At 41.1% G+C, this 27,312-nt stretch overlaps 1 protein-coding gene across 2 annotated transcripts in view; it reads right to left on the reverse strand.

Annotated features, from left to right (window-relative positions):
- Positions 1 to 27,312, reverse strand: part of ITGA6 (integrin, alpha 6) — a 74,428-nt gene that overhangs the window by 23,354 nt on the left and 23,762 nt on the right. For both annotated transcript variants that reach the window (XM_004674539.2, XM_004674538.2), the window contains exons 2-11: positions 16,163 to 16,287; positions 13,981 to 14,060; positions 12,663 to 12,918; positions 10,595 to 10,726; positions 7,292 to 7,499; positions 6,440 to 6,633; positions 6,210 to 6,298; positions 5,433 to 5,551; positions 1,940 to 2,038; positions 1,626 to 1,687 (exon numbers count right to left, since the gene is read on the reverse strand). In XM_004674539.2, coding sequence (XP_004674596.1) covers positions 1,626 to 1,687; positions 1,940 to 2,038; positions 5,433 to 5,551; positions 6,210 to 6,298; positions 6,440 to 6,633; positions 7,292 to 7,499; positions 10,595 to 10,726; positions 12,663 to 12,918; positions 13,981 to 14,060; positions 16,163 to 16,287 — 1,364 coding nt within the window. The remainder of the gene's footprint in view (positions 1 to 1,625; positions 1,688 to 1,939; positions 2,039 to 5,432; positions 5,552 to 6,209; positions 6,299 to 6,439; positions 6,634 to 7,291; positions 7,500 to 10,594; positions 10,727 to 12,662; positions 12,919 to 13,980; positions 14,061 to 16,162; positions 16,288 to 27,312) is intronic.

A 27,312-nucleotide genomic window follows, 5' to 3' on the forward strand; every position in this document is an offset into this window, starting at 1 on the left:
ATGAGATGGCATGTCTATAATCAGACTGAGAATGGTTTGAGACAATGACAGACTAATAGAATAAAATGGTTCCCCCATCTCCTCTCTGAGCCTAGTCCAAGAACCACTTTACCCTTGTTTCTATGGTTCACTTCCTAACACAACTGTAAAAGGCCTGGTATCCAAGTGCACAAATGTAAGGGATTGCATTTGGGGATAAGCAACACAATCAACACCCAAAGAAGACAGATCCTGAGAAATCATAGAAGGTATTTACTCATTGCTAAAAGAAACGAAGACCTGTTTCCTGCACGATAGGAAGACAGCAGTGTCAAAAAGCAAAGGACAAGACCACAGGGCACTGTACCTTGCGCACCGCACTCTAATACAAGACCCAAGCACAGTCTGCAGACCCTGAGGGATGTCCAGGAAAGCCCAGGAGCAGGCATCTGAAGAAAGTCAGGAGGGAGAAGCCATCTGAAGACAGCCTGAAGCCCCGGGGCAATAAAGGTTAAGTGGGTCTTTGACAGTGTGAACAGGGCGAAGGGAGGTATATTCGGGACATCTTTTTTATAAATAAATTCGATACCACCAGGTAGAAGAAAACTTTGGAATTACGTCAAAGACAGAACCACTTTGTCCCTCAAGGAAGCAAAGCTGCCCTGAAAACGACCACAGTGGAATTCACCCTCTCCTTCTTTGCACTTCCTCTTTCCTCTTTAGATTCCCAAGTCCCATCTTCACTCTGGGCACATGGCTCACACCTGAAGAGGTGTGGCTGAATTAAAACTCAACCAGAGAATGTCTTGGTCATAACCAATATTATTAGAATATCACTAGCTCTCAGCCCTGTCAAAATTTGTGGCAAAAAATCCTGTTTGAATAATAAAGAAGCAAAGCAGAATATTTTATAAATAACACTGCTCTCACCACATTATTTCATGTAGTCTCCCATCACAATCCTATGATAATTAATACTGAAACGATTCTGGATAATTAATACTGAAACGATACTGGAGGCAATTACGACGAGAGGTGCTCTTTTGGCTGATGGAAAAATAAAAACTCAACTTCTAAGGGAATTGTTCTGGCTATGCTGTAGGATCAGTCTACACCAAAAATGGAAGCAGACCTGAGCCCAAGTTCTAAATGGCCAGGGCCAGACTTAAAAGCCTCTCAGGGGCCTGCACTCGGGGCCCACAGCAGGGGACTCTGGGCCAGGGAGGCCCCTCTGGGAGGCGCCAGGGAGAAAAGAAAGTATAAACTGGCGATTATTCTGTGCTGTACTCCAGGCTCCTGCAGTCGCCCAGCAACAACCACCACCCACCACCTTACAACCACAAAACCAACTTTCCACACTGCTTTTCAAAGACAGAAATAGAGGAAATGATTGTGGTAACAAATGAGCTCTTTTCCACGGCAGTCTCTCCTAAACCATCTGCTCTGGAAAATTCAAATGGGGACCAAATGCAGAGTTTTCCCTCATGTGCTGTTTTCTCCTGATTAAAGAGAAGACAGACACACTTAATTCTTTAAATAAGAATTTGTGGCCACTTTGGTCACTGCAGTTTTATTTTTGCTCTTTATGCAGCACTCTCAACCTGGCAGACAGAAAAATAAAGTGTTTTTAATGTAAAGGTACTTACTTATGGAAGGGTTATAACCAGTGGGCTTGGCAGTATATTCAAAACAGGCCTTAACCTTGAGGCTGTATAAAATCAAACACACATTTCTTGAAAGATGCATTATTAAAGAAGACAAAAAACAAGTATGCTTCCCTGCTTTCAAATCCCCCCACAGCCCACTAGTGAGTAAAATGCTATATATTCACTTCACAGATTCCTTTTCCCTTTGCCCATTTTTCTCTTAATCGTCCCTGTGTCTCCTCATGGCAACAGGGTCAGCACAAAGAAGAGGTGTAAAAGCGATGGGGTCACCAAGGCACAGCAGAAACGCTCACCATATCCCACTCGGTGCCCGGCAGGATGTCTTCTGGTGCAGATCAATTCTGTTAGGTGTTACAGTGACAGTCTTCTGAATATTAATCACAGGCCGGGATCTAAAAACAAAGGAGTAAAATCTCAGCTCAGCTTTTTGCCACCTTGAACAGAAGGGGAATTTCATGTCCTAGACAGCATTTTAAAAACCACAGGGGAGAAAATGTCCCCATGTGACTGCTCCCTGCAGTGTTCAGGAAAATCACAGTTAACTAGTAATAATTTTAAACCTCATTATATTGTAGTTATTACAAACGGTTAATACAATGTGTATTTGAAAATATAAAACATTTTGTAGTTTTAACATTAGCGTTTTTAACTTGAAAGTATATCATCTGTAATCTGTAAAAGGCTCCAGTTTGTAGGCAAATAATATGTCTCTGTCCCCAGACTCCTGCACCCTTGTAAGTTCTTCCAGATACATATCAGACTGCACTTCTGTTAAAAGTGTCAACAAATATAAAAATACACATATAATTTTTCAATGGAAGCTTTTCATGCATATAGCCTGCATGGTTCCCTCACCTGTTCATATTTCAGAGATCTTATATCAACTCACAGGAACCTCACTTTTTTTTTTTATTACAAAAGTTTATTTTTACATCATTTTGTACATTTTTTTTTCCATCTCAATTGTAATCCCTGCGGGGTTGAACCTCACTGTTTTTTACAGCTTTGCATTGCACCATACCAATGGAACGTCATTTACATAATCAGTCCCTAATCAGTAGACACTTAGAGCATTACTAGGTTTTCTGCTCTTGTGCATTTACCCAGGCATCCTTGCACACTCCTTGTACACCTAAGCATCCTGTGTACAAAAATCTATCTCAAATGTAAGAGGAATTCCTATATTCATTCTCAAATGAATTCGCAGAATTTTTGAGTCAAAGGGTATCTGTATTTTTACCAAAATACCCCCCACAAAGGATATACAAACCTGAAACCATAAAATACTTGTGGGACGGGAGCTTAGGGAGCGGGGGGTAGGGGTGGGACGGGAGCTTTGGTGGAAGGCGAGTGAAGTATGTGCACACAGAGAAGGGTGAGGTATATTCTGAAAATTATATAGTTAGGTAAACAACTAATAAATAATAACAAGATAACAAAAAATCAAATACTCCAAAAAGCAAAACAAAGAGGTTACACCCATATCTCCCTAACACCTGGATCTCACTATCAGTATTTCTACCAACGAACTTCAGTAATGCAGGTCCTCTGAACGTGTCCCTCTCACTGACCTACACACTCCCAACCCCCCCCCCCAGAATTCCCCACCCCCAATGTAAAGTCACTGTCCTCTCTCTCTCAGCACTAACTGCGCTGCACACCACAGTGTCTCTATCAGCAAAAACTTAACACTTAACTCTTCCTATCTCCATTCTACCAACCCCTAAGTTACCTCTCAAATACTCAAAATAGTTGGAATCACACACCTTTAGTCCTTCTCATTTAAAAACATCTCTCCCTTACATACTTTACATACTCCCCACAGCCAAAAGGGACACCATGGGCCATTAGCCTAATTTCTGCTGTAGTCAAAAGAAAAGTAAGTCTGTAATGTCTGGGGTGAGTGGGGGTGGGGGAGATTGCACCTCTCACCTCAGGCACTCCTCTGCCAAAACTCAACGCGATTCTGTGGCTTCAGGACCACATGGATTCAGTTAGTCTAACTTCAGTGGGCTTGTGGTAAACCTGGCCATTCTGGAGAAGAGTGTTTCTATATAGGAAAACCGCATTCCAAATCCCAAATCCCTGAACTTCTGGAATCAATCAGTAGGTAGTGAGGGCACAAGGACCCGCATGTGTACAGAAGAAAGTGTCGGCCCTAGGAGAGCAAACGCTACCCACAGTCCCTGTGTCTTCCTCTCATCTCAGATATTTACCTTTCTATTGTTATCTTACATGTAAACTACTGCTAGCTTCTAAGATACTAACTAGACATGTTGTTAACATTTTTAAGTATAGATTTAAAAGGCAAAGATTTAGAAATATTTTAAATCTGTCACTACCTATACTGGAGTGTATTACATATCATGATATTCATGCTATAGTGTGGCATAAATCTCAAAAGGAAACACTTTGACACATATTTCTGCTTCAACTCCATTTTTATTTGTTTTAGGCACTCAACATAGACACAATTTTGAGTGCACAGTACAGATGAATCATGAAAAAGATGCTTTTAACTCAGAAAGCAAATCCTACTGACTCAGCTGTCTTGTTTACTTCCTTACTAACTTTATTTACTACTCCAAAGTCCAATATGTTTTAATGGGAAAAACTAAAAACTAGGATTTCCTAGGATTGAAGTTGGGATCTTATTCTAGTAAGATTCAGACTTAAAAGTTCAAGCAAGTCCTGGGCTTTCATTTCTTCATGAGCAAAACAAGGGAGTTGGTCCTTTTGAAATTTATTTGTACATGATTAGTAAGAAGGGGAAAGTTTAGAGTTCACAGCCAACCTACTCATGAGGATAGGAAAGTAAAGAATATTAAAATAGTGACTACACACAGAGGCAAATATTTAACTGATCGAAGATGTGCTCTCTGTTGGGGAAAATCTTGTACCAGAATTTGGTTACAGAAGTCTTGATGCTTGGGGGTCATATCTCAAACTAGAACTATAGCTCAAGTGCTTTTTGATGGAAACTTTGCTAAAATAACTGAATGCTATATATGCTTCTATCTTTTGAAAATGTTTCATATTTTAGAGCTAATACATCTATGAACAGAGAGAAATAGGCAAATGCACTGTTTATGGAACACCATTTAGAAAACAAGCTGAATCTCTAGACAGGACACAGTGTGGCAGCTCAGGAGATGGGCTGGTTCACAACTAACCCTATCACCTCCAGCACAAACCACTACTGACCTATCAATGCTTTCTTGAAGCTCTTTTCCCAGCCATGCCCATGTTATTTACTTACTTTATATTTTTAATCTCACTCATCTCAGATACTTTTCCCTCCACTTATTTTTACTTGTTCTTTCATATCTAGGTATTATAAACTGACAAGCTTATAAGAGAGTAGGTACAGCCTGACCTCAATTATGCTAAATCAATATGTACATTCACAGAAAGCAAACACTAGGTAGCCTAAATAGTCCATCAATAGGCTATCAAAATTTGAAATTTAATAAGGATGATATTACAAGGAATTTTTATTTCTCTCTACATATTCTTTGTATTTTGTTTTTTATCAGAGTAGGTTTTATAAATATTATCTACAAAGTAAAAATTTGCACCATTTCTGATCTACCTTTTCCTCTGTTCAAAATTAGCAAGATGTACAAAAGCTTTACACGGTTATACCACTTACTTCAAAAGAAAAAATCTTCAAAATTCACACAAGTCTTTGCCTGTAAAGTACAGATATTGTACATTTCAATTCACAAGGTGAACATTTTAGCCTACCCTCACTGCTGAACGCTTACCCACAGCAAAGGCACGCACCTGAAAACAGCAACTGAGTCTGAGAGGGAACCAACAGCAATGTCAGGGTAGGAATTTCTATCAAGGTCCATATTTCCAGCAATTGAATATCCAAAAGAATGTGTCTTACCCTCAAGAACCTGAAACAAGTCGACAAGATGGACACTGAGCCTTCAGAGTGAGCTTATCTATGATGTGGGGGAAAATGCGCACATTTCTTTTACACTGAAGTTTACGAGTTCACTTGTAAATAAGTTACAGTAAACTATAAGCAAATTATAAATATACGTGTGATGCATTACTTCATACATTGTCTAGCCAAAAATAATCTGATTTATATTGCACCTTCAAGGATAAAAAAATCCATTTTGATGCACTAGTTCACTACATTAAGCCAATCAGAGTTTTTGCAAGATGGTTTTTCTATTCTCAAAAGCAATTGGTGTGAGATTTCCCACACATTTACAATATTCTCTTTCACTTGTCCAGTTTCATCTACTTTAATGTGGAAATTTATCACATGCCCATCAACTTGAGCTGTCAGGGTAGCATAATTCCTTTGGAATTCTTTGATTCCTAACTCATCTGAGAAACTTTTCAATTACAACAGGCAGTCTGTTACATTTATATCTATGTTCAAGCTATGTTCTAACAATTTATTTTTAAAAGACACAAAATTCATACTACTGTAAATTTAAGTAAAAAATTATATGCGTAAAAATTCACATAAGCCTAAACAGTCTATTGAGAGGCAAAAAGCAGAGACCGTTACTGTAGAAATCCAGATTATTTAGTTACCTGAGTGGGTTTGGTATTGATTCCACTCGCCGACCCATGATAAATAAATACCTTTCCCATGTCGTCATAGGGAGCACCAACTGCAATATCTGTTGACAATATCACATTTTAACAAACGTCACATACTTAAAACATTCCAATACAACCTTTTAAAATAAGATGCACAAATACTACTGCAGATAATCAAATAACCTATCAATATCATAACCAATTCACAATCAATTACCTACCTGGGTAGCCATCTTGATTAATATCTCCAATATTTTTCACAGCAATGCCAAACATGGAATCTTTAGTTCCATTAAGACGGACTGGCTTAACATTACTCCATTTGCCTTTCTGGTTAATGTAGACATAGACTGCACCTCCAACTTCTCCATCTCTATCAAAATACTGTGGGGCTCCCACAATTATATCTTGCCACCTAGAAATAATGATGGAAAGAACGGAACCACCAGCTAAAGTATCAGTGAGCTTAGAGGAAATACCACTAGCCCAGGTACTAAGAACATAAAGAGATATGATAGAAAGGACCTTAAATCTTGAATTGACATCTTATAAACTGTAACATTTTTTAAAAGCTAAAGAGGCCTGTAAGAAGTTGCTTGACATAAGATACTGAAGAACTCGAAGTTATAATTACACTGCAGAGATTCTCTGTGAAGACCCTACCCTCCTACATTAATTGGCATCTGGAGTCACAGATCTACATTCTGACTTTGCCACTCACACCTACTTTCAACACAAATAGTCTAGATGTTCCAACAGTCCCTTAAGAAGCCACAGAACAGAACCAAAGAAGTGTCATCTTTCAAGGTAATCCCCCCATTTTAATTCTCACAGGCCTATGATCCCGAGACAGAAATAAAACTAAAAACTGAAGGTACAATCCTACGCCTAGGCAAATGATGAGTTGTCTAAAGTCAAAATAGAGGTGAGAAAAACACAATGGGATGGTGGAAAACTAGCAGCAAAAATAGTCTTTGCATTAACTAATCTGAAAGAATGGCTTTTCTCAAGACCTACAGAAACCAAAGCTGCAATGATGTCTTTGTAAAAATAAGATAACATGAGATGCTTACCCATCTTTGTTAAGGTCCGCCACTGCCACATCATAGCCAAATGAAGAGGCCAGACCTTCCCCAACAAATATGTGCTCAGGAACAAGATGTGAAGTCTTTTTCTGGCTTAGCAAAACCACAGCTCCACTGTGATTGGCCCTTGGAGCGCCAGATACAAAAGTAGTATTTTCTTTAAAAATAATACCTTTCCCTGAGTCCAAAGAAAAGCCTAAAAAAAGGAAACAGTTCACATCAAGCCTGTATTTCAAGAGGTATCTTCTCCCTTTGTCTCCCACCCTTTTCTTTCTATCCTGTATATGTCAAGGAGTCGCAGAACTAAGAGTCTGACCCAAGTACCAAGCAGCAGGCTATTTCCATTGCTTTCTACAGATTCTGACTTTATTAAAAAAAAATCCATGTTATTTAGCATTTGCGTAACATGAATCGAGAAGCATTCATGCATCTAAGAATCACTTTAAGCCTCATTTTAATACTGGAATTGTGCTAAAGGAGATCAGCTAGATACTTAATTATGAGAAAGTCACATCATATACACAGAGATACAGCTTGACATAGCAGAACTGAGTGTACATTACAGGGCTCTGCTATCATGCAATGACGAGTAAAGTCCCTACCCATCCAGCTCCTGGGTTAAGAGGCAAGAACTAATGCTAACACCATTAATACACCACAGCATTTCATTATTTTAATACACAGCATTTCATTATCTTAGATCAACAGAGTTCTGAGACAAGCATGCAAACAAAATCATGATTAATGAACCAGTATTTGAGAACCTCGTATAAACAATAGAGGTGAGCAAGTTGCCATCTGCATCAATTACGTATTTGTTCAGAGAGTAGAAAAACGCAAATTAACATCCAATAGAAAATAATCAGGTAGGATGCCATGTTACAAATGCTGAGATTTAGTAGCAAGCAAATATAAATGCCCATATCAAAACCATTCAGATTAGGTAGCATCTGTCTATGTACAAATGAGACAGATGCACGAGAGTATAAGCTGTCTTATAACCCAGTGACCCTCTTCATTGAGTTTTATTTATGAAAAGCTTCACCACTACCAGTTTGCAGTTCTCAAATTGTGAAGTGAGTTGAAAAATAGGAACTTCAAGTTCACAACAGAATGACATAATCGAATCCAGTTCTGAAAACCACCTGGCAGCAAAGTCTAACTGTGGCATGCTTTTTATGTGTGCTTCACTTGAAATGAAATAGAAAATAAAAAGATTTATGCTCTGTATGGATCAAAAAAATTTTTAAATGACCATGACCAGGACAATTTATTTGTCATCTCAGAGGTCACAAACCTAGGTAGCTATTCATCATCACATCGGGGGTTGTGTTGGGCTGCTCCCTGGGAGGCTGTGTTTTATAAACAAACTGATCGGGATCTGTATAGGATATGCTGGTCAAAAACAGCAGGCCTGAACACACACATGGGACAAAGAAATGGAAGAAAAAACAATTACACTTGGTAAGAGGCAAGAGACTACTGCCTTTGTCGTTGGGTGATGAGGCCAGACCTGCATCTGGCTAGCACCACCCTCTGCCAGCTTCCAAGATCTCAGAGAGATCATTTTATTCCTAAAGTCCACTGATGTTGCAAAATGAGAGAGTCACAGATAGCACGGCCAGCTGAAATATAACGACATGAACTTAACTTTTTTGCGTGGTATCCACTTTAGATGAAATCCATTCTAAAATTGGCAATAAAAAATGCTCAATATTTTCAAATGTTCCAATAACAACTGTTGTCTATGAGACTGGTGAGCACATTAAAAACCCAGTCGGTAACTTGACCAGGATTATTAAAAATTAAATACTTTTCATAATAACTAATCCCTAAACAACAGGTTTGAAAAGAGGTTGTCTGTTAAAATACATTTAAATGAAATATCGGCTTATTGATAAGACTTACCTTATAATTGATTTTGCTTGAAAAGCCACATTTGAGACTGCAAGGGGTCTGTGTCCCTGTCCTGTGTTGCAAGGCCACTCACACCATTCACACACCCACCTGCCACCTACCCAGACTAGTCTCTCTTACAAGAATTTCTTGCCTTGGCTCAGGTATTATGAGTTATGTGGCCTTGGACTAGGAAATTAATCTCTCTAGATTGGTCTTTTTCATTGGCATAAAGGAGAAAACATACTTATAATATTGTTGGAAAGATCAAATAAGATCTGTAAAACAGTGTATAAGCACTTAACTTACAGCACATGGCAGATGCTTAACAAAAGGTATAATTTTTCTCTTCCCTCTTCTATGCCTTCAGACAAGTTTTAAGCTTGAGGGGAGGGAGAGCATCTGAAAAGTTTTTTATATTATAGTACTATTACATATTTTTATGTATTTATACATATCCATAGAATTAGAATACTTATATTTGTATTAAAAGAATTAGAACTATATGTCCACTAACACAGGGTTAATATTATGCACATGTATATACCCAAACATGTATAGACATACATATCTTTTCATGTTTTATCTTTTATTGTTCCAGCAATGTCTCTTGCATATGAATACATGTCTTTTTTTTTTTTAACTAGGTTACTATTTAGGTTTAGAAGATTTTTTACATTTTTCTCAAGAAATGCACAGTAATTATTCTTTATGTCAACTCATACCAAGAATTAACGCTTTTAAAAGCCTATGTGTAATTACCATAATGCACATGAATAATTTAGGACACCCATTAGTAATGCAAACAAGCCTTAGGAGTTAAGGAATTGGCACTTAGACACATTCTGGGTGTCCTCAAAGCTGCTTTAGCAGTTCTGCTCAACCTCAGCCAGAAAGCCCCTTGCCACCTGCCAGGGGCCCTGTGACATGGGGGCCCAATCCAGAAGCCGTAGAGAATAGTAATCAGAGGGAGGCCCTGGAGGGCTTGACCTCCCACTTAAGAATAACTTCATAAATGTAGCTCTTAAAAGTGTCTCCAGAAAGAGACACTAAAGGGAGAGGGAGGCAGTTCAATTTACTGTTAAATTTCATACATTTTTCCACAGCTGCATATATGGCCTGTTTCAGGTGAAAGAAACTGACATTATCTCAGAAAACAGATTTTCAAGCAAGGAGGCAGACAATAAGAGAGAACAGATTCGAGTGAGTCCAGTCCAGAAGGAAGAATCCCAAGGACCTGTCAGGTCACCAAATATCAGTAAGACTCAAATCAAAGTCCATTCATGCCACCACAGGCCGCTGGCTCCACCTGGCCCCATCTCCGCAGAGAAGTCCAGGCTCCTGTGAGGGCATAGAGACATGGGAAAGCAGGCATGCGCCTACACTCATTCCTACCTAAGTAACTGTTAGCAGGAACAGGAACTAGACTTTCATCATGCTCAGTCTCTCCACCAACTTCAAAAGGCCCATCTTCAAAGATGTTCAGGTCAAAAAATGTATTATTCTTTTGCTCTACACGAACAATCCCTAAAGGAGTCAAATGATAAAAACAACCAAAAAATGAAGGTGAAACAAAATAAAATAGATGGTTCTAATGAACATTCCTCATGCTATCACAAAGTACAGGAAGAAAGGTCTAGAGGAAGAAAAGGCAGAAGAGGAAGAGAGATGATGTTTTTCGTTATTAAAGTTAAGTCACGTTCATCTTAATTTTTGTGTCAAAGAGATTTGTTGTAATAATGAAAAAATTCCTCATGCATTTTCATTAATTATCTTTAAAGTGCCATAAAACTAGATGGAAATGGAATGCTTACTAAGTGAAACATTTTTTTTTTTTAAAGATTTATTTATTTATTTATTCATACAGAACTGGGGTACAGGCCAGAGATGTGGAGGGTGAGAGGATTCACCAGAGACAGAGCGGGAAGCCAGAACAGGCTGATCAATGAAGTACACTGCTGAGGGGAGCAGCGGGCGGGTCAGGAGAGGTCTGCCTCGCCATGTGGTCACCTCCTGGGCAGGCAGGGATCGAACTCATGCGGAAGTGGCTTTAGCTTTAGTTTCTCAGTGCAGTGCTTTAACCCGCTGCGCCACCAGGGAGGGCCACTAAGTGAAACATTTAAAAAAAATTTTAAATGATATGGACCGGATGTATTTTAGATTCTCTGTAATTCTAAAACAAATTAGCTTCTCTTCTGTAGGGTAAAAGTGAAATCAATCTTTTCTTTCAATCACTTTCAGATCTTTCAAAAGCCCTCTAATCAATAATTTGGACTTACTTTATAGTAAGTCCAAATCACTGTATGACTTTTTTAAATAGTAACATTTTAAGTCAGGCTTTATAAATAAGTCAGATTTATTTCCCACTCATTAAATATACAGTCAGTGGGGTTTTTGTTTTACTATGACATTTATATGACATTCTGGTTTTGCTAAAAATGAACTCTGTAAAATCAATGTGTAATTTCAATTAGGTCAAATAACCTATATTGTGTCCATAACAATAATTGTTACATTCAAGATTTGGATGAGAGGTAGAGAAGGCTAGAGAAAACTATTCCAAAAGTTTGCTATGGCTGTTATTAGAGAAAGGTTTCTCAAGGATCATTTCTAATGGGAATTAAAACTTAAGAAACTTTTGAATAGAAAAGCAAAAATTTTTTCTGACTGGTAAAAATGTTGTATGACATAAGATTTAATGCAATTTCTCAAAAAAAAAAAATCTTACGTCCAAATCAGATGCATTTCTTGTCATTGTAGATTAGAGTTGGGTTAACTATCCATTATAGTACAGTGGGTTTTTTTTATACCTGCTTAATTTCTTCTAAAATGCTAAATAAACTTTTATAGAAAATGACCAGGTGCATTTAGCCAAAAAAAGTCGGCATTTTCCTTCCTCTCCAGGTCCATCCCTTTTTACCTGTATCACAGTAAGAATAAAACAACTTTTCCAGAAGTTACCAGAAATTATTATCTCAAAATTCCCTAATTTGTTATACGCCCTTTTAATTTTACTGCTTCAACAAAATGTGGCCTTTTAAGAAAGATACACATTAAATGTTTGCATTTATACACTTATTTGTATTTGATAAGACTCAACTCTTCTCAGTTTTCAAATTACTACCTTAACATTCAAACCTTCAGCTTCATGAAACAGGCCAATATAAATTAGCAAAAACTACTAATCTTAACTATTCTTCCAGGAAAAAAAAAAAAAAAGCTAACTACTGTATCAATGTAAATTACTGGTGAAGGGGGAAAAATCTCTTACAACACATTTCTATCCTTGATTTTTTTTAAAAAATCACAATTTAAGAGATTTTAGTATTCCACCCAGCTTCAACAACAAACAAGTACCCTTATAACACATTTTTTCTTAGTTTGGAATGTACTACCAGCTGCATGTAAAATAGTAATTATGCACTCATTTTAACCTCTATTTATATAAATATTCACACCATACCTTTCCAGTTATATGTGCCTGGTGCTCCAAACACAATGTAACGGAAGTCTTTAGTAAAAGTAGCTGCTACACCTTGCTGGCAAGAACCAAATTTCTCATGGCCTCTCAACCTGCCATCACAAAAACTCCAGTCTCCGCCATCCATATCATCTTCAATCTTGAGATTCTGACTCAGGACATAACACCTTCCAAAGATGTCCCTGGATTCCTGCTTTGTATTAACATGTTGCCTTTTTTCATATCGATGAGCACATGTCTGAAAACAAATGGAATAAAGTAACCCATTCATATGTACAAACTGATTATTATTTTACAGATTCATAAAATGATCAATAATAAAGAGTTTTATTCTATATCAAATAATTAAACTGTCCTCATCCTGGCATCTCCTCTAACATGGCACTCTCTAGCCATGTTAGGATACCATTATCTAGCACAGAGAAGCCTAGGGCTGCTGTCTTCTCACCAACAGAATAATGCTGAGTCCAAACACTACATGTCAATCTGTAATCCACAGGCAATTTACCTGTAAATTTATCTGTCACACAAACAATACCTTGTTTCATTTTCCTAATCTAATTGGCTTTTAGTGGTTGTATAAACCTTCACAACAGTGTGATTTTTGAAAACAAGTATATTCTGGAAGAAAGAAAGAAATGGACATATTTGCATAGGTAAGGCAAACACAGTTAACACAAGGACTAGTCCACCCCTTACTTTAATAAAAATTCAGTGTTCGATGAAACCCCTATTTCTCTCAAATTCTATATAAATTTATTAGAGCAACCAGATTTTGAAAGAGACACAATCAATCATCCTACTCCAGCGTGAGGGCACTTTCAAGGCCATCTAGCACATCCCAGCTGGCACATTTTCTTTTCTTTACTACTACTTGTACTTGCAGTAGTTCAGGAAAAAATATTAAATGATCTGACTTTACTTTCCATGACCATATCCATATTTCCCGTAATTCATCTATGAAAGTTATATAGTTCTTGAGACAAACCATGTTTAGTTTTAGTTTTACTGTCTCAAAGCTGGAGTTTTAGTGATAGTCAATGGTTAGTAATACGTTGTTTAAGCCTAAAAGTTCTACAGAAAAGCAGGTTAGAAGACTGTTTGAAATTATAGCAGGAAACACAGGGAAAATACTGCTTTGATCTCTTCTTGACATCAATTCCAGCTTTAAAGCAATAAGTTTGCTAGACTGTAAACCCTACACAGGCAGGGTCTCTGCCTGCTTTGTCCTGACTGTAATTCTGTGTGCGCATAAGAAGAAGCACCAAGCACTGCACAATCAATATTTCTCTATACTCACCACAACTTTGCCCCCTGGACCTTGACTCTGGACAGTGACCCCCATCCATTGATCTTCCTTGCTCTCGGATGAAGGGTCAGCTGTGGAGAGCAGCACAGGTAACACAGTTAAAACTTCAGAGTCTGATACAGATGATAAACTAATAGATGCACAAAAATACAAGAAATCATTCCAAATTGCCTTGACCCAAGTCTGGTTGCTTAGTAATTCAGTTTTTAACCCAGAAAAGTATTTCTCATCCTAAGAGAATAGGCAAGTGACTATTGGTAAGAACCTCTGATAAAATCCTTTACATAAAACACATAGCTCTACCTGTAGCTTTGCTGATACAAGGGTCCCAAGTCCAAAGTATTTGAAAATTGTTAAGACTAAGGGGAAGACTTCCAGCATATATACTTAAAAATATGAATATATTTTATAAGATTTATTTATTTCTGCATACAGAACTGGGGTACAGGTTAGAGGTGCAGGGACGGTGAGAGGATTCACCAGAGACAGAGTGGGGAGCAGAACAGGCAGATCGACGCAGTACACCGCTGAGGGGAGCAGCGGGCGGGTCAGGAGAGGTCTGCCACGCCACGTGGACTCCTCCGGGGCAGGTGGGAATCGAACTCATGCGGAAGTGGCTTAAGCTTCTCAGTGCAGTGCTCTAACCCACTGCACCACCAGGGAGGGCCACCAGCACATATATTTTTAAAGTAACTATGTGGGTCCTCCCTGGTGGTGCAATGGATTAAAGCACAGCACTAGGAAGCTAACTGCAGCCACGTCAGCACAAGTTTTGATTCCCAGCCTGGGAGGTGACACACATGACATAGCCGACATCTCCTGTCTCAACTGCTGCTCCTCTCAGCACTGTGTTTCAGTAGATCATCCTGTTCTGCTCCCCACTCTGTCTCTGGTAAATCCTCTCACTGCCCCTGCACCACTAACCTGTACCCCACCCAGTTCTGTATGCAGAAATAAATGAATCTTTAAAAAAATAAAGTAACCATGTGAAATCCACCTTCCAAAGCCCAACCACCATCCAAGCTAATAAAGAGGGCCCTTACATATTATATGTGTGTGTATATATATGTATGTATTTATATTCATATACACACACATTTCCAAATTAGTATAACAGCAAGAACTATTCTTCCCTTTACTAATATGGAAAGACAATGCCTCCTATTCACTTTAAGTCTCACAGCTGGCAAGTTATACTTACCAATGCCAAAGGGAATGTGGTGTATTTATTTTACCCTCTTTGTCTCCCCATCCCCCAAATAGAAAAAAACTGTAAATACCAGCATCTGTTCATTTCAGTATCAATTCAAACCCCTGTATAACCCTAAATCCAAATTTTTGCCTTCTTCAGTGGGAAGCAAAGCAGCATAAGATGTATCCCAATATGACTCAGAACTTCAACTTCTTGAGTCATTCAAAATATGAAAAAGGAACCTTAAGCAGAAGGAAAAAATAACAAAATGCTAGATAAAGGGTGAGTATGCCTAGATTACATGCATTTTTTTTCTTTAGTTAACAAGTTTCCTATAATTAACACATGCTATTTCTGATTAGTAAAAAATTAAAAGCAAGGGTTATTTACGAAAGATGGAGAAGATAAGAATGTCACCATGAATTGAAACCCTGCTTAGATCAAGCAAGTTCAATTAGATTTGGTTGGAGTTGCTCAGTATAGTAACTGCTGTGCCCAATGTAAAAAGTTCTCACCAAAAAAAAACCTGTTTCTCAAACATCAGAGCAAGTTTAATTCATGTGGTCAACTTTCATTTCAGAGAGATCTTATATTTAAAAGAAACGATTTGCCAAATACCTTAACAGCAAGTACGAATTTTTGGCTCCTGAGGATAAGATAACACATTTTCTATTTTCTCCTGCTGCCTGAATTAATTCAGGTTTTCTGCTGCTTCCTGTAGAACCTCAACACGTCACTAGGTGGCAGCATCAATTCACCATATGGATTTAGAAACCACAGGTAGAAGAGGCAGTAGGCTGCATCCCAACATGATTTTAGGAAAGTTTTCAGGGCAAACCAAAAACCAGTCAAAACGGATGAAATTAAAAGAGTCCCTTCTTTCCGAGAATTAATGTTTGTACGCCTCTCCATCCTCATGCTAAGGGAAAGCGGGTACTGATGAGCTGGTCAAGAGACACAATGGAACCCAAAGGAACGCACCGTCATTATCAAATTCAATCCGTGTGCATGGTCCCGGGGAGGTGATGTCACAGCTGTACAAGCCCCCAGTTCTGTTGGCCTTCTGCAGTGGAAGGGCGACTGCTCGGGGGGCCCCCACAAGCAACCTGTTAACAAAACAGAAAATTTGGAGGTTTGAGTTTAATAGACATTCAACATTTGCATTTTGTTAGGACCATGAGGTCCCAGGATTATTTTTTTTTTTTTTGCCCAGGAGCCCACTAATTCTCTACCCACTTAGGTGGGGAGGTAGATTACTGTAAACGGTTTAGGAAACACACAGAACTACAGAAGAAGACACAAGAGTGTCCCTTTACTCACTGTTTCAGCAGCTCTCTACTGAACATAATCTTGGGGTTTATATACTTTTTTTTTTTTTAAGATTTATTCATTTATGCATACAGAATTGGGATACAAGCCAGAGGTGCAAGGGCAGTGAGAAGATTCACCAGCGACAGAGTGGGGAGCAGAACAGACAGATGGGCAAAGTATACTGCTGAGGGGAGCAGTGGGAGGGTCAGGAGAGGTCTGCCACGCCACGCCATGTGGATGACCTCCAGGACCAGGGATTGAACTCCCACTGAAGCGGCTTCGGCTAGCTTGCAGTGCTGCACCCTTGGGGGTTATATACTTTTTATAAAGTGAAGGCCTAAAGAAAACCAAAACAAACCCTTGAAATCTGAGTGCAGAACTGAGACTACAACAGGTAAACTGGTAAACTGAGGCATGGGTCTCAGAGAGCCCGAAGGCCTAAGGTGGAAGATTTTGGGGGTACTTGAAGAGTGCATTATTCCAGCAATATACCAATAACCCTTAAACATACATAGTGTTGGAAATCAATGCAACTCAATAAAATATTTACAACTTTCAAAAAAGACACTTGTCATAGGACATGACCCATTAGCCTAAGCCAAGGCCAGGGCGTGAAACTCAACAGACAGAACAACACACATCCCACACGAGAGGGGAGCAGGGTCACATGAAACTTAGCATGTGATCAATGACTAACACTGTGACTACCTGTCTTTCTCAAGGGTACTTTGCAATTTCAAGGATAGAGAGATTTAGTGAATAAACTATTAAGTTAATTAAACTAGACTGAGGTGCCTTCTAGAGTACCTGGGTGAGATGTAGGCAAACCCAAATCTAACCTGTAAATTCCTGAAGGTTACACAATCAAATCCTAAAGATAACCAATTATAGCCATGGCCTTAAGCTATAGCCAACCCAGGAATTTCTTTTCACAATTTCTCCAGCTCTGGACCACAGAGCACTCCTACCCACTTCTAGTCTAGTGTTGCCAAATGCAAATCACCTGCATTCAAATAAATTTCTAGTATTTTTTATATGCCTCAGCTTATCTTTTAACACCAGTGATTTAGAACCCACCCTTTGCCCAAAGGAACTCATCTAACTGTTCTCTTCTGAAGCTTCAGCCTCTTTCCCAATCAATTCTTCCCTCTGGACCCTCTTGTCACCTCCAACAAGTGCATCCACGATCCCTCAGCCAGTCTCACCCAAAGGATTCAGGAAAGGTCTGTATCATGCCAAATTTTACCAAGCATTGTAAATATTTCTTCTTCCAATCCATTATTTCCAACATTCTTGTTACAGCGTGTGAAGAGGAACGCTATCCAAACCCACAATCCTTGAAGTTTCTCACCCAAAAAGGATCTTAGGGATCTGTTACCTTCATGTTAAAGATCTTTACTCACCATCAATTTTATAATCTTAGGAATCTGTTCACTGACATAACAAGGGAAAAAGAAAATGGGCCTGGCCTGGCCTGACCTGACCTGACCCAGAGAAACCAGGCTAGAGCTGGGAAAAAGGACTAGATATAAGAATGTCAACAGATAACTCCACAAATAGAAAACAAGCCACTGCTGCCCTTGAAGAAATCCACACATCCTCCCATAGAAAAGCAAAAACAAAGGAAACGAAAAACCCATAAACCAAACACTCCCTTCCACCTCTGTCTCTGATATGGGCCCAATAAGTAATTTAGCACATTTTTTAACCAGTGCAATGCAGCAGATTCAGAAGAAGAAAAATGCACTCAGAAAACAAGAGAAGGGAGCCAGACTGCTCAGGGAGAGTCAGTGACACAAGATCCCACAAAATGGTGGGAGAACACTGTCCTGGCACCGTGCTCACCCCCAGAAGCCTCGACAGTGGCTCAGTCAACTTCCACTTCCAATCCCTCCCACATTTGAAGCACATACTCAGGTACTTAACTTATGGTGACTAAAAACATGATGCAGGCAGGGTCCATGATGCATCCAACTCCTGGGCATAAGACAAACACAAGGTCAAAGGCACCAGGATTGTCATGGAACCAGCCTGCACCTGTTATAGGGCACCCCAGTGTGAACTGGGCTGCCTGTCTGCGGGTCCTCACCCACACCTTAAGATTCAATCGTACTGTGGACACACACAGCAACCCAGGGAAAGAGGGAGAGAAATACAAGTTAACTAGGATGTCCTACCTGTTCTGCTGACTTGGACTCCACCGGCACGCTGAAAACTGATCAAGAGCCAAATGACTAGCCGCAAGCCACCAGGCCGAAAGCCCCCTAGAGCCCACATGTCCGGTTTTTTTCCTAACCTGGCTGCTCAGCTCCGCCCTCACGTCCCAGGGTGCTTCTCCTTGGCATCGATGGGATTAGTAGTTGCAGTATCTGAGTGGGGGCGGGGTCCATGAAACCTGTACCTGTTACACACCTATGTCGCTGATCCTAGCACTTATGTCGCTGATCCCAGCACCCGGCACAAGTATCTGAGAGGTGAACTGGCCTAGACGGAGGGAACAAATTCAATGACCTGGGAGATTCAGGTATGGAACCCTGTCCCAGGTGCTGGAGCTGAAAACACAGAACCGCCACATCCACCAGAAGCACCCAAGTTCAGAGGCCCGGGTAGGAGAGAAGTCCTCTGCCCCTACACTCTCACAACTAATTAGCAGCCAGGACAAATGTGACCTTGGAACAAGGTTCTCTCCATTCCTTTAAAATGCTGCCTAGGAAATAAAACCCAGGATTTTAAGGCGTTTAACATACCCACTGAAAGGATAAAGCCTCAAGCAAATGAAACATTGAAACAAGAACTGCTCTAATGGATCAAGGAAGGCCCCACGGAAGGCGCTGGGAGGGAGTCAACTACTGAATTACTGCCTTGGGTGGAGTGAAAGGAGAAGAGAGTTCCAGTAACTAACTTGGGGGTGGGGTGGGGCGTGGAGGGCTATAATGAGCAGCCCTGGAGTTCCAAGGTTATTAGTGTGTGTCTTCTCCAACCACTTCCTCTCCTGGTCCACACAGAAGGCTTGCCTTGCTCCTCCAATGCAGGTATTTGTTATTTCCTGTTTACTATGCTCCTTCATTCATCTATTCATTCATTTCACAACATTCAAGAGCCTCCTAGGAAGACTATGAGTCTTCTCTCTCCTTCCTACAAACTCGCCTCGGGATTGGGTATGTGGGAGAAGGCCAGTTCTCTAACAGCAGGAGGTAGAGAGAGTGCTGTGTTGAGTGCCGTCCATAGGGGGCGCCACACCTGCCCAGACGATAAGGAGTCCCGCAGCGAGGGCAGGGAGCTGGAGGTGGACAGGTGAGGGCCATCATGGGCCAGGGCTGAAAGGGAAGCGGCTGACTGGAGGAGTAAATGCAAGAATGTGAATCAGGATGCAAAAAGACGGGTCAGGGAGGTCTTCAGTTTCTACTCCTGGCCAGAGTGGGAGACATGCACCTTCTGAGCCTCTGGGCACACCCCACATCCCCACCCCTCCACCCATGCTTCCGCTGCTTGTGTACCCCCAGAGGTCTGGTGCTTCCTGTTATTTAAAAAGCTGCTAATGCTGTTCCATTTACACGACTCCCTTGGACTGGCGGCTTCCTCCAGCCGTGCGGTAGGGTCTCTCTTTCCTGTCACTTCCATCTCCCATTTGTTCCCCTGTCCCTTAAAAGTCACTTCTTTAACACGCTGTGACAGATAGTATTTAACTCCGGTTTGCTGGCTAGTTTTAAGGGCTGCGGCAACAACATTTCACATGTGTTAAAAATGTCAAGCTCTTGCGGAAATCCTCCGTTTTACTTGTGGCGGTTACTCGGATGAAAGCAGATCGCACAGTAGGATGGGAGCAACAGGAAGGTTTGGGGGGAGGAGGGTGTGGGTGGCAGTGGGTTCGACTCATAGGAAGAGAGAACACTGCCAAGTCAGAAAAGTGCATCTCTGGAAAATGCTGCCAGCTGCCACCAGCCTTCCTGTGGGCCCTACCTGCAATGTTTCGAGTACTGTTCTCCCCAAGCCCCTGAAGAGTGGACACAGGGAGCCCACTTTGGAATCTGGCCTACTTTGGAGGGCAGCAGGGTGCCTTGTAACCCTCTGCAGACCTCTGCGGTCTATGCCCTGCACCACAAAAGGAAGTCAGTACATGAAAAGGGGGGGACACCTCTGCTCCAGCTGCACCCCGTTGCCTGAGACTACTCCTACAGGAGATCATGGAGATGACAACTGGGAGCCATGAAGAGTTAAGTTGGTGGATTCGCGTCATAGAAAAATAAGGAAGCACCTTGACAAGAGAACACAGTGACCCAAGGCAAATACAACAACTGGCAGGTGACTTGATCTTCAAGGTAAAGCTGTCCTCTTGGGTTCAGGAAATAAACTAATTGAATTCTGCCCGGAACCAGTGGTAGTCACTGAAGGTCGTAACCAGCTGAGGCTATGTCTGGCAGGAACAAATAATCAACAACTGGGCTGCCTCCAGCAAAGGCCAGCGTCCCTGATGCAAAACACTCTACCACCTAATATAAGTCCTTGAGGCGCCTGCGCTGGTCTGAGCCATTCTGAGGGTGACCAGCTTGTGAGCCAGCAGAGTGGATGGTGCTTAAGAGGACCTCTGCATCCAGAGAAAACCTCACATCACCCCCAAACTGATTCTGTCTGAATCCCAGCTTGTCCCTCTTACCCCCAATGCCCGCTGATGAGTGGGCAGGACGTCTGGGCACTGCCAGGTGGCCAACAGTAAGCACAGGATCGAGGCAGCAGCTGTCAGGTTGTTCAGTTCAAAAGTAGTGACAGCAACTGCTTTTATGATTGACCAGTCCAGTATGCATGGGGGAATCCCCAACTCCAGTAACAGCTCCCATGCAGAGGAACAGGACCAAGTAAGTTGTGTTCCTCAAAGGGAAGGCAACGAACAGAACAGGGTCTAAGACCCTATCCCCGTTATTATGGCGAAGGAAGAAAAATCGTATGAAGAAAGGAAGGAGGGCAAGAATACGGATTCAAATTAAGATGAAGGAACAGGGAAAATGACTTTCTAAGTTGCTTCCCAAAAAAATGGTGGACAATTGTCAAGTATTTTGATGCAACATGGGGTGGGGGTGGGGGGAAATGCCAGGGAATGCCAACAGATTGGAACCCCACATTTATAATACAAAACTCAAAACCTGTCAGACCACACCAACTTCTTTAAAGGTGAGAAACACAATTTGAAATGTTAAATGTTAAATGAAAGGCTACCTACACAAGTGTGGCATTAAATGAGGTGTTTGCAGTCCAGATCAAACTTCTTGGCACAAAGACGCAAGAGCCACCATTGTGTTATGAATGACAGGTCATTTCAAGTAGGTCTTATATTCCAGATCCCCCCCCCAAATAGAGCTGGTAAGATTTGCCGAACTCCTTCAGCCCAAAGTTCTACACTTAGGACACTTTTAAAACTAAATATAATAGCAGCTTTGCTTCATTGTTCTTGGCGATAATTCATTTCCTCAAGGATTAAAAATTCTGCCTCTAGCTAGGCAACTCTGTCCCAAGAAACACCAACTATTGCTTCACTAGAACAGGGACATTATTATTGCTTAATTTAAAACACAGCCTTACTGGTTTGTCCGAAGTAAGTCATAAAAAGTGAGCAGCTGGCATTGCTGGGGCCATGTGTCACTCCTACCTTTAACCCATCTTCAAACCCAGTTTTCAATTTTTCTTCAAGTAACAAATACAAATGATAAATCAAAAATGTTCAAAATAGAGTGGGCAAAGCAAGAGATTCTAGACTCATCTGAAGGCCCCATTTCTGGAACTGATCTCTTTAATGCTGGAGTTGCCTATTCATAGCTTCAGATATTATGTTTCTATATAATTCCTGTATTTATCCACATTGATTTCACAATAAGTAAAGGGAAGAATGTAAACTACTTGCTACTTTCCTTCCTATTTTTTTTTAAAGATTCATTTATTTACTCATACAGAACTGGGGTACAGCAAGAGGTGCAAGGAAGGTGAGAGGATTCACCAGAGACAAGAGTGGGAAGCGAACAGGCAGATCAACAAAACACATTGCTGAGGGGAGCAGCGGGCGGGTCAGGAGAGGTCTGGCTCGCCATGTGGTCTCCTCCGGGGCAGGCGGCAGGCGGGAATCGAACTCATGCGGAAGTGGCTTCAGACTCTCAGTGCTGTGCTTTAACCCGCTGCGCCACCAGGGAGGGCCCCTCCCTTCTATTTTTAACAAATGTGTTGATTCACTTTTTCTATTTGTTACCATTGAAGTTTTCAACAGAACATTTAAATCTATTTTCCCTTCAACTTCCAACATCAGTCAGTGGGATGAGACTATGGACATCCTGACCCTTTCTCCCAAATCCTCCTCTTGGTTTCTCTACCATCCATTAACTACATGTTTACACTGTCAATAGAGCTATCGCTACTTACATTCTATCTTACAACCACATCCAGTCATGTCTTCTGTTATGCAGCCAGGGCACTAATCTTCAGTGCTGAGTCAACCTGTATTGACATCACGCTCCTGCTATCGAGGACTACCAATAGTCTTTGGCCTCAAAGGAAACTGCTCCTAGTACAAAGGTCAAACAGACTTACTATTCTTCGCACCCTATCAGTTGCCTAGTGTGAACCAGGACTATCTTTTCTTGGCATTTCTCATCACCTTTTTTTGTTATTTGCATTTATTCTAAATCTCAATCTTTCTAAGCAAATTGACGGAGTCATGCCTTGGATTAAGTCAAGGGTTCTTTGTTCAGGAGCCTCCCTGCCTCCGAGCTCTTTGACCTTCTGCTGCCATGTGTCCAACTGCACCTCCTGCTTTTGCCTGGGATCCCAGGTTCCTCTTTATCTGAGTTATTTTCTTAAACATCATCCTAAGGAACAATGCATGATGGGTAAACTGAGTCCCCCCCCCAATGTACAAAAATACCCCTCTGTCCCCCTGACCTAGTGTGGGTATAGGACTCTATGCTGAAAAACCTTTCCTTCTGAACTTTCACATCACTGCTCTTATTCTAGTATCCAGCATTGCCGATGAAAGTTCTCAGTCCAATTTTCATTTTGTCGAGGCAACTTGTAGACTCTGCGCTTTACTCTAAGTATTCTATACAGCACAGCAGTTTGCCTCGATTCATTCAATGTGCTCTGTGTGTGTTCCTTGAAATCTACAGACTTCAGACATTATCTCCAGGAAAATCCTACCATGGAGTGATCATTTTCTGTTCTTTCTAGAACCCCTGTTCACTGTCAGGTATTGGACCCTGTAGATTAATCTGCCTCTTATTTTCCTTCCCTCTGTATGATTCTGGGCTTTTCAACTTTTCTAGAATCTGTACCAAAATAGTTAAATTTCAGCAGTTGTATTTGTAATGTCCCTTTGCTCAGACAATGCTTTTTATGTAGCAATGTACCCTGTTCTCAGCTCATAGATCTAACATGTTCTTGACTATCTGAGCATTTTACAAAGAATTTTTTTTTTTTCCTGCTCAGTTTCTTTCTATTCCTGGATTATCTGTCCCTTCCAGTTTTTCCTTTGGTTTGCTTCAGCCATTCCCTTTTATGCCACTAGTTCTCATCACATGCTTGGTAATCCTTGTTCTCTTGTTTTGCTGCTGTCTGAAAAGGCCTGCTTCTGGCTCCGTTTCATCCTGAGCAGGCATTTTGAAAGGAGCCAGGTTGGGGCCTGCTGACCACAGGACTTACTGTAAGCTGAGTGGGGCAAGGGGAGGTGGGGCCTGTGGCCAGTCTGCACACCTCTCGTCAAAGGCCAGATGAGGAAGGGCTCAAGCCCTGGGCTGTCCGCAGTCACACTGGTAGGCCTGGCCTGCACTGACTGTCTCCTCTACCTCTACAGGAATAGTTTTTCATTCTTCATTATGTTGTAATTCATTTAAACTCTAAACATGTGAGGTGCTGTATGTTTCTGGTGTTCTCAGCAACAGCTATCCGTTGGCGGGTCAGTTTGTCCTCTAGCATCTAGGGTCCTCATGTAGCCCTTCGTTTACAGATTTACACCCCATTCCTATTCCCTGCCTTACTTGAGGATTCCCAGGGGGCCACAGAGCAGACCATCTCCCTCTGCCCCAGGCCCAGCATGATGGCTTCCAGATTGTGGCCTCTTCCTTGTTAGGCAGACCCCATCTGCTCTCTGCCTTTTAGTAACTACTCAGCCACAATGGATCCCTGAGGAGCCTGGACTCCAACCTATATACCCAGCCAGCCATCTGGATCCCCATCATTGCTTGAAGGAACCCGACTTTCAGCCTAGTCTCCCTCCAGTTTGAAGTGAACATCTTCTCCCAGCTGTCACCACAGCATCACTCTTATCATTACTTCCACGCCTCAGACACCATCTATTCCTACATATAAAACTCCCTGAATGTTATTTTTTAAAAATCCAAAAGAGGCTTTGGGCTAATTTGTCTTTTTAAGCTTTTTGTGAATGTAAATGAAATAGTAAACTGATAACATCTGATCATTTATTTACACAGTACTCTCTGGAAGTAATGTTTCTAATCCAGTTTTCCAGAGCATTTCAAGGACATTTTAAAGTTTATACCAACATCCAAAACTTGTAATAAAGATGTGCAATCTGAACAATCACTACTGAATGTGAGCTGTATTTCTTTGCCTCCTTCTCTAAGTCAATTTACTTAATTGTAAGTATTTTAAAATCAAATTTGACCTTTATCAGCATCCACAATTAAAATTGATTGAGGAACTTTTAGGTCAGTGTGTTTATAACAGAATATTTTTGTTCAATATAATCAAGGGGACAGCTCTCAAGAGAACAACTTTGTAAGGGTTCGAATATAAGATGGAACAACTTGAAGGTGGGAAACAGGTCTGGTCTTACCTTCAAGGGTATAGAGAAAACTATTCTTCAAGACCATCTAGTGGAAGAGCTCGTTGTGGTGTGGACAAGCATCGGAGAAAGGTTCTTGGGACACTCCATTTCTCCTTCTCGAAAGTCTAGGCCCTTCCGCACAAAGGCCGTGTTGTACTGAACTCTTGGTGTCATCAGGCGATGCACAAATGATTAATGCTTCAGCCCTTAGCCTGGCTGACCACAGAGCCGGGTGCCCTCAACATGCTCCTACACCACAATTGTTGTCCCAGGCCCCTTTCACTCTCCTACATGCCCCGGTTTGGAAGCCAAATTCCTTGATCACCCAGCCTCAGAGAGAAAGCTAGCAATGAATCCTGACTGATGCAGTAAGGTAAACACAAGCAATCCTTGGTGATGGGAGAACTACTGAGACTACCTACACCTGTGGGGAGAGAGCAAATAATGCCCCCTAAATGAACAACAATGAGAGAGAATAATATTCATAAAAATAATATTCATAATGTTATTTAAAAAAATAATAACACCCTGCTTGCATGCTTGAAATTCCAACTGTGTGGCTGGCTCCGACTGGGCTCACAGGCACCTGTGAGTTATTTGGGCCTGAAATAATCTGCAGGATCAGGCACCTGAGGCCACTCCACCTGCCTGGTACGGGTCTCCCTGACCAGGCTGACCCTCCAGGGAGTCACCGACAGAAGTGCTGTCCCTCCTCTGGCGCAAGAAGGAAGTACCTGCTTTCCAAGGGCCAGCAGGGAATGTCCACACATTCCACAGGAAATGTCCACACCCCTCCGCCATTCACCACTCTCTGGCCACCAGCAGCACACAAGCCCGTCCACCTAGACTGCTGAGGAATTTTGCCCTTTACTCCTCTCTTCTGTTGCCTTCCTTTCTCCACCTAGTGAGGAAAAGAGGGCCCACAAGAAAGCTTGCTCAGGGCCTCTGCTGTGCCTAACTGCCCCACGAGAAAGCACCTGCCTCTGACCTCTGCACTTAGAAAGCAGTAATCAGACGAACACCCCATGACAGCTTTCCAATCAAAAAATCTTTTATATAGTATGTATTTATATTTTATATTACATATTTTATATGACCGATCTAGATATATGTACATAAATTCTCAAAATGTGAAATATTTAATTTTTAATAAATATATGTTTACATTATTCTTCATTTTGTACATTTTTCATCTCAGTTGTAATCCCCATGCATTCCCACCACTTCACCCACGTGCCATCACCATAGTCCCTATGCTCTTCCCACCCTAGTTTTGATCCTGTTCCCCTCTCATCCCCCATAGAATGTCTCTGGTTTATAGTTGTTGGTTGATGTTCTTTTTTACTTTATTAAAATGACATATATATGTATATATTTTTTCCTGATCCCTTACACTCCTGCAATGAGTGAAACCATCCAGTATTTTTCATTTTCTTTCTTTTTTTTTTTTCCTGGCTTATTTCACTAAGCATGATCTTTTCCCGCTCCATCCATGTTGCTGCCAAGTGGCATAAGTTTATCTTTTGTGATTGCTGAGTAGTATTCCATTGCGTATATGTACCACATGTTCTTGATTATTTTAAAATTTTTTAAAGTTTGAAATTACTTTTCCTGAGAGCTCTGTGCTCACAAAAATTTATATTAAACAGCAGTGAGCTGTGTGTTAGCAGCTATGACTATATTTATGTGTTCCATTTTACCCATCCTGGAGAACATTTCAAAAGAGCTTAAAAGCAAAACCTTTTAAGGATAAAAACATTGGAGAACATTTCAAAAGAGCCTAAAAAAAAAAAAACACTGAGTAGAACTCTAGTTTTCCTACTGGTAGTTAAGAGAGGAAACTGACTTCTTTCTCAGGAAGCCACTGCTATTCACAGCCATCCATGGTGCTGCAGGGCCTGGCTGGTGTCATGAGCCCCCCAGCCTGTCTGGCCCTCTGTGCAGGTCAGGGCCACGCCAACACACGCATGTTGCTCTTTTTTTTTTTTTTAAAGATTTA

This window comes from Condylura cristata, unplaced genomic scaffold, assembly GCF_000260355.1.
Source record: "Condylura cristata isolate star-nosed mole 26May11 unplaced genomic scaffold, ConCri1.0 scaffold00002, whole genome shotgun sequence".
In the NCBI taxonomy this organism is placed as follows: domain Eukaryota; kingdom Metazoa; phylum Chordata; class Mammalia; order Eulipotyphla; family Talpidae; genus Condylura; species Condylura cristata.